General features: G+C 37.8%; 1 protein-coding gene across 2 annotated transcripts; it reads left to right on the top strand.

Annotated features, from left to right (window-relative positions):
* The first annotated feature begins 232 nt into the window (after positions 1 to 232).
* On the top strand, positions 233 to 7,798 carry LOC112758795 (ABC transporter C family member 5). 2 transcript variants are annotated; one of them, XM_025807555.3, is made up of 12 exons: positions 233 to 762; positions 1,070 to 3,296; positions 3,425 to 3,745; positions 3,822 to 3,908; positions 3,980 to 4,675; positions 4,760 to 4,924; positions 5,020 to 5,314; positions 5,446 to 5,660; positions 5,919 to 6,224; positions 6,543 to 6,606; positions 6,709 to 6,948; positions 7,036 to 7,798. In XM_025807555.3, exons 2-12 carry the CDS (start codon positions 1,215 to 1,217, stop codon positions 7,146 to 7,148), a joined length of 4,584 nt encoding a protein of 1,527 aa, XP_025663340.1. In that variant the 5' UTR covers positions 233 to 762; positions 1,070 to 1,214; the 3' UTR covers positions 7,149 to 7,798. The 2 variants fall into 2 exon arrangements, with proteins under 2 accessions (XP_025663340.1, XP_072076254.1); XM_072220153.1 differs by having other exon boundaries at positions 6,709 to 7,798.
* The last annotated feature ends 442 nt before the right edge of the window (positions 7,799 to 8,240 follow it).

The raw sequence follows: 8,240 nt of genomic DNA, 5'->3' as shown, positions 1-8,240 counted from the left end.
CTAATTTTTTAGAACATTGAATTTAATCCTAAAGAATTATATTAACTTTATGATCAAATTTAATCTCTTTCTAAAATTACAAAATTAAATTTTATTTACAATCTCATTCATGATAGCTAAAAATAGGAAAACTCTTGACAATCTAGACTTACCATCTATGCTTCACACATCATCACTCTAGTATAATCCTCTAAGGTACTCTATAAATAATGATAAAATTAAAATGAATCCCAACACACAAACTAATTCTAACCTAAGCTAAAAACCTTAAAACAGAACACCATCAACGAAACACAAATTTCAACCTAAAACTCCATGGAGTGTTGAACCCTATTCTTATTATTCATCCTCATTTGAATCCATTTTGTTAAAATTTCACTCACCTCTGCTCCAAGTTTATAAGTTTTCAGTTCTTACACGCAACTTTGTTATACCACCAACACAAAAACACAAAACTCTGCATCAGCAATTCAGCATAGTTTAGACAAAAAAAGAAAAGAGAAAAGCAAAACATAATCAAATAACATAAAATTAAGAGAAGCAGAAGAGAGAGATTGAAAAACACACACACTCTCTCTCTCGCTCTCTCTCTCTCTCTCTCTCTGTTTTCCTGTTTCTCTCTGTTTTCTGTGTTCTGTGTTCTGTGCATTGTTACGCTGCATCTCTATTTTGTATTTACAATCGAAAACGTTGTCGTTTGGGGTGTGTGCTGTTGGTGATTATCCTCGTTGGTCAGTCTCCAAAAGTTGGAGCTTTGCACAGGTAGCTACAACACATGAATACATCATCACAATCATAAGCGTCATAATTATCAACAATCTTTGAATCACAAGGGCAAATTCAGAGACCCTTTGTGAAAAAGATCAGTTTTTTGTAATCTTCTTCGATATATTGGATTTTTCTGGTCACACCCTTTGTCCCTTTGTGTGTTTTGGATGCTATAAGAAAACAACACTGTTGATAATAGCAATAGAAAGCTATTTTTATCTTCTTCCTTCTCGTGTTCTTTGTGTTTACGTGTGTTGATGAAAAATCTCTTGTTTTGTTTTCATGTGCAATGTGTCCGCAGAATCTACCTCCAGATGCATATTTGATGGTGAAATGATTCCATTTCTATTCCGCTTCACTGATCTCAATCTCTTAGCTGCTGCTGCTTCTTCTTCTTCTCATCGACTCATTTCTCTGAATCCCAAGCTTTCTTCAATAACACAGCAATGTCTACAACACTACCTTCTTCTTCTTCTTCTGTTGGATCGTCTCATACCCTTTTCAATGAGATCCTTTCTTTGCCAGTTCTGGAACTTGTAGCAACGTGTGCCAACTTGGCACTGCTGCTTGTGTTTCTCATTGTTATCTTTTCAAGAAAGGTGCTTGGGAACGTGGGAAGTGTTAGATATGACAATAAGGATGATATTGCAAGCAATGGTGGCGCAGTTAGTCCTAGAATTGTTGATGCACAAACACATGAAGTTAGGATTGGTACATGGTTCAAGCTTTCGGTCTTGTCTTGTCTCTATGTTCTGTTGGTGCAACTTGTGGTGTTGGGTTTTGATGTTGTAGCTTTGATTCAGGGAAAGGGTAATTTGTCTGTAATTTTGTTGCCAGTTTCTCAGGGCTTGTCTTGGATTGTGTTGAGCTTCTTGGCTTTAAATTGCAAGGCTCAGAGGCTTGATAGGTTTCCATTTTTGTTGAGAGTTTGGTGGAGTGTGTCATTTGTTATTTGCTTGTGCACTTTGTATGTTGATGGGAGAGGGTTATGGGATGAAGGTTACAAGCATTTGCAGTCCCATGTGGTGGCGAATTTTGCTGCCACGCCTGCACTTGCCTTCTTGTGTATTGTTGCGGCTAGGGGTGTTACTGGTATTGAAGTCTGTGGGGATTCGGATTTTCGAGAGCCGTTGCTTGCTGAAGAAGAATCAGGGTGTGTGAAGGTTACTCCATACAGTGATGCTGGAATTTTTAGCCTGGCTACTCTGTCTTGGCTGAACCCAATTCTTTCCCTTGGCGCAAGGCGACCATTGGAGCTTAAGGACATTCCCCTAGTGGCACGAAAAGATCGAGCTAAGACAAATTACAAGATTTTGAATTCTAATTGGGAGAGATTGAAGGCTGAAAATCCGTCCGGACAGCCTTCGTTAGCTTGGGCACTTCTCAGATCATTTTGGAAGGAAGCAGCTTGGAATGCCATCTTTGCTGGTTTGAATACTCTTGTTTCTTATGTTGGTCCTTACATGGTAAGCTACTTTGTTGATTACTTGAGTGGCAAACAAAGTTATCCGAACGAGGGCTATGTCCTCGCTGGGATCTTCTTCGTGGCGAAGCTTGTTGAGACCTTTACAACTCGTCAATGGTATCTAGGAGTGGATATCTTGGGCATGCATGTTAGATCAGCTCTAACAGCGATGGTGTATCGAAAGGGGCTTAGACTCTCGAGCTTAGCGAGGCAAAGTCACACAAGTGGAGAGATTGTTAACTACATGGCTGTAGATGTTCAAAGAGTAGGGGACTACTCTTGGTACCTTCATGATATGTGGATGCTTCCTATGCAGATTGTTCTTGCCCTTCTAATCTTGTACAAGAACGTTGGAATTGCTTGTATTGCAACACTGATTGCTACCATCATTTCAATTGTTGTCACTGTTCCAGTAGCTAGGATCCAAGAAGATTATCAAGACAAGTTAATGGCTGCAAAAGATGAAAGGATGCGAAAAACATCTGAGTGCTTAAGGAACATGAGGATTCTCAAGTTGCAAGCTTGGGAAGACAGGTATCAAATAAAGTTAGAGGAGATGCGTGGAGTCGAGTTCAAATGGCTTCGAAAAGCGTTGTACTCGCAAGCTTTCATAACATTCATATTCTGGAGCTCCCCCATTTTTGTTTCAGCTGTCACTTTCGCTACATGCATATTGCTGGGTGGAGAGTTGACTGCAGGTGGTGTGCTTTCTGCTTTGGCTACTTTTAGAATCCTCCAAGAACCTCTCAGGAATTTTCCGGACTTGGTTTCAACAATGGCTCAGACTAAGGTTTCGATTGATCGAATATCTTCTTTCCTGCTTGAGGAAGAGTTGCAGGAAGATGCAACTATTGTCTTACCTCATGGAATCTCTAATGTTGCAGTAGAAATTAAGGATGGTATCTTCTGTTGGGACCCTTCATCATCTTCTAGACCAACTCTATCAGGGATTCATATGAAGGCCGAAAAAGGAATGCGTGTGGCTGTTTGTGGTATGGTTGGTTCCGGGAAATCAAGTTTTCTTTCTTGCATCCTTGGAGAGATTCCTAAGCGTTCCGGCGAAGTATGTTGGTGTGCCTAAGCTAAGCTTTTAATTCTCGCTTTACAGTGTTTATATTTATCCTTTGATTTGATTTGAAATGAACTGAATTGGAAATGAATTATTGTGTTTGGAATTAATATCTTTTGCAGGTAAGGGTGTGCGGCTTGTCTGCATATGTCTCGCAATCAGCATGGATACAGTCTGGAAACATAGAGGAAAATATTCTGTTTGGAAGCCCAATGGACAAAGCAAAGTACAAGAATGTTCTTCATGCTTGTTCTCTTAAGAAGGACTTGGAGCTTTTCTCACATGGTGATCAAACAATTATTGGTGATAGAGGCATAAACCTGAGTGGTGGCCAGAAGCAGCGTGTTCAGCTCGCACGAGCACTCTACCAAGATGCTGATATTTATCTTCTTGATGATCCCTTTAGTGCAGTTGATGCTCACACCGGATCAGAATTGTTTAGGGTTAGTTTTCCTTAGCACAGAGTTAATGTTACAGTTTAAGTGAAACAGATTTTACTCTAATGACGTGAAACTGCAGGAGTATATATTGACAGCACTAGCAAATAAAACAGTAATCTATGTGACACATCAAGTTGAATTTCTTCCTGCTGCTGATTTGATACTGGTATGGCTGCTTTTATTTTTCCATGCAAGTTCTGAAATTGTTATTTCTAAATTTGGTTTTTGGTTCTGAAGGTTCTCAAAGAAGGCTGCATCATACAAGCTGGAAAATATGATGATCTCTTACAAGCAGGAACAGATTTTAATGCTCTAGTTTCTGCTCACCATGAAGCCATAGAGGCTATGGAAATTCCTAGTTTCTCATCTGAAGATTCCGAAGAACATTTATCCTTAAATGCATTGGTTATATCCAGTAAGAAGTCTATTTGTTCCACAAATGATATTGACAATTTGGCAAAGGAACTGCAAGAGGGATCATCGAATTCAGATCAAAAAGCGATTAAGGAGAAGAAGAAAACAAAACGCTCAAGGAAAAAGCAACTAGTTCAAGAAGAGGAGAGGGTCAGAGGTAGAATCAGCATGAAGGTTTATTTGTCATACATGGCAGCAGCATATAAAGGGTTATTGATTCCTCTCATAATCATGGCGCAAACGTTATTTCAGTTTCTACAGATTGCTAGTAATTGGTGGATGGCTTGGGCTAACCCACAAACTGAAGGAGACCTGCCGAAAGTATCTCCCACAGAGCTTCTTGTCGTTTACATGGCCCTCGCTTTCGGCAGCTCCTGCTTTATATTTGTAAGGGCTATTCTGGTGGCTACATTTGGCCTTGCAGCAGCTCAGAAGCTGTTCTTGAAGATGCTTAGAAGTGTTTTCCATGCACCAATGTCTTTCTTCGACTCTACACCTGCCGGACGGATCTTGAATCGTGTAAGCTTTATTTTCCTGTTTTGAACATTCCACACACTATATGGTGTATAGATCATAATCATTGTCATCTGTGTTCTCTACCAGGTATCAGTTGATCAAAGTGTTGTGGATCTTGACATTCCTTTCAGACTCGGTGGCTTCGCTTCGACAACAATACAACTTATTGGTATTGTTGGTGTGATGACAGAAGTCACATGGCAAGTTTTGCTCCTAGTTATCCCAATGGGTGTTGCTTGTTTGTGGATGCAGGTAGATAAGGATATTCCATCTTAACTTGAAATCTGTTACACTGATTTGATTTGAAGATAACTTGTTCTAAAAACTGTCAACTAACTTGGTCGCAGAAATACTATATGGCTTCCTCGAGGGAACTAGTCCGAATTGTAAGCATCCAGAAGTCTCCAATTATAAATCTTTTTGCTGAATCAATTGCTGGAGCATCTACAATAAGAGGATTTGGACAAGAAAAGAGGTTTATGAAGCGAAATCTCTATCTTCTAGATTGCTTTGCTCGGCCATTCTTCTGCAGTCTTGCTGCTATCGAATGGCTCTGCTTGCGGATGGAGTTACTGTCAACTTTTGTATTTGCTTTCTGCATGGTATTACTTGTAAGCTTCCCCCATGGAAGCATTGATCCCAGTAAGTATTATGGTTGCTATGGCCAGTCTTGGACAATTGAATTATGATGCTTTATTTCTGAAGTTATAGACCTATGGTTTGACATTAGGCCAAATGCAAAGAATCAACCAATTTTCTGATGTTCCTTACAGGCATGGCTGGACTTGCTGTGACTTATGGACTCAATTTGAATGCACGTTTATCGAGATGGATACTTAGCTTCTGCAAACTCGAAAATAAAATCATTTCTATTGAAAGAATTTACCAATACAGTCAAATTCCAAGTGAAGCACCAGCAATCATTGAAGATTTTCGCCCTCCACCCTCATGGCCCGAAAATGGAACAATTGAAATAATTGATCTGAAGGTACTTATTAGATCAGTTTTGTTGATTTTTTACATCTTTATTTCATTTTAGTTTATTAATTCTCACAAGCAACATTGTTAAACCAGCAGCAAAAAAAAGCACACAACTCCAAAACATAATCAAATAACAAAATCTTATGAGAAATGAAAGCGAGATTCATTGTTTGTATGTTAAGCTACATGTTATGTTTGTATTCAAAATCAAAATCCTAAACTTCTAAACTAAACTAACGGCTTAGTCATGCGATATGTGATGAAGGTGCGGTACAAGGAGAATCTTCCTGTGGTACTTCATGGAGTGTCATGCACATTTCCAGGCGGAAAAAAGATCGGAATAGTTGGACGTACCGGTAGTGGCAAATCAACTTTAATTCAGGCATTGTTTCGGTTGATTGAACCATCTGATGGGAGGATACTTATAGACAACATTGATATTTTACATATTGGTCTTCATGATCTTAGGAGTCATCTAAGTATCATACCACAAGATCCAACCTTATTTGAAGGGACCATCCGTGGCAATCTTGATCCTCTTGAGGAGCACTCTGATCAACACATCTGGGAGGTTAGTACGAATTGCAAAATAAATGATGAATGATGCATAATCTAAACTAGTCAAACGGTATTAAAAGATATTAATTGGACATCATTCTAAAACAGTCAAAATATTAAAATAGTAAAGTTTATAAAAATTTTCAATATATTGAAAGTATTGGACATAAATTTTTCACATATTAACATGACAACTAGGATTTTGTTTTCATATGACCAATCAACTTACAACTCCACTCTGATTTAGCAAACAAACAAATGAAAATTAAGGTCACTTAGTTAAGTAGAGGAGCATTATCCTGCTAAATTTTAAATTTTAATTTTTTCACAGGCATTGGACAAGTCTCAACTTGGAGATGTTATCCGTGAAAAGGACCAAAAGCTTGACACACCAGGTAGGGAAAAAATACATAAACATCACAAATCATAGGAAATAATTAGAAGTTCAATATATAAAAACTGATTTATTTGGTGATGTATGAACTTCCAAATTGCAGTGCTGGAAAATGGAGACAATTGGAGCGTAGGACAGCGGCAACTTGTTTCCCTAGGCCGAGCTCTTCTGAAGCAATCAAAAATACTTGTACTCGATGAAGCAACAGCATCAGTTGATACTGCCACTGATAATCTTATCCAGAAGATTATCCGTGATGAGTTTAAAGATTGTACTGTCTGCACCATTGCGCATCGCATTCCAACCGTTATAGACAGTGATCTTGTTCTAGTACTTAGTGATGGTGTGTCACTGCATTGCCATACACATTATATTATTTGTTTTGTGCTTGCTAATAAAGTTATGTTTGTTTGTTTTATTCTTCACACAGGTAGAGTTGCAGAATTCGACACTCCATCGCGACTATTAGAGGATAAAACCTCCATGTTTTTGAAGTTGGTGGCGGAGTATTCGTCAAGGTCAAGTGGCATCCCAGCAGGATAGAAATCTCCAAAGGACGTCAAGCAAGGTTATTGACTAAAGCTCAATATAGTTCAAGACAGTTCAAGAATTGATCAAGAAGATAAGGTCCAAAGTTTGATGTGAAATTCAACACATAATATAAGTCATGTGAATTTTTTACACGAGATGATCGATTGTCATGTTTGTCTTGTTGCCGCTACATTCGTGGCATGCATGGACATTGGAAAAATGAAGATAGGCGCTTCCCTACTTATCAATCAATGGCACCTGTGGAAGGAAAATTAGTTTTTATAGTTTGAAGCTAACCAGCAGTTGATACTTCCACTTTGAACCAAACTTGAGGAATTATGCTTGGTTTGCTTGCTTTTGTGCAAGTTGTAACAGAATAAGATGATTGTCTGTGTTAAACCCAAAAAACAAAATTAGGTTTAGAATGAAGCAGGGGGGCATTTTGATTAGTGTTAGGAAAGGGTAGAGTTAAAAGGTTAAAGCTAGATAATTGTACACACGGATTGCCCTGAGAAAAAGAAAAAAGATATTGGTCATCCTTAGTCTTCTTAGTTAACTAGTTTTCTTAATATCATCATTTGTAAATGGAAATTGCTATCCTTAGTCTTGTTCAAGTGTTATCCTTCAGGTACTTACTCGAAAGAAATCAAAATTCAAATCAATCTATTTCTGTCATCTGTATAAATAACTATAGATTCACATGCATCATCACACTATGAATGATCTCGCTGGTGAGGAATATTTAATATGAAGCAATATACACGCAAATACGTGGTCATAATTCACATCAGCAAAACTGCCCTGTTATTTTTCAGCTAAAAACAATTCTTTTTTTTTTTTTTTCCCTTGGGAATCCTATCACTGTTATATTTGTCGCAGTTTCAGGTTTTTTTTTTTTTTTTTGGTATTAGGAGTTTCAAGTGGTTATCTAACTATTTTTTCACTTCACGACATTAATTGTTTATGCGAATTTAGAGAAATACTCTTTCAGAAATAGAAAAATCTTTCGTATTTAGATATATTTATACAAGTATTTTAAATTAAAATTAGAAACAATGAAGCTATTTATATTTATGAGATGTGCTACACATTCTTGTGTTATTG

Source organism: Arachis hypogaea, chromosome 16 (assembly GCF_003086295.3).
Source record: "Arachis hypogaea cultivar Tifrunner chromosome 16, arahy.Tifrunner.gnm2.J5K5, whole genome shotgun sequence".
NCBI lineage: Eukaryota > Viridiplantae > Streptophyta > Magnoliopsida > Fabales > Fabaceae > Arachis > Arachis hypogaea.
The sequence above is the reverse complement of the archived record's forward strand: the minus strand, read 5'-3'. Positions and strand labels throughout refer to the sequence as shown.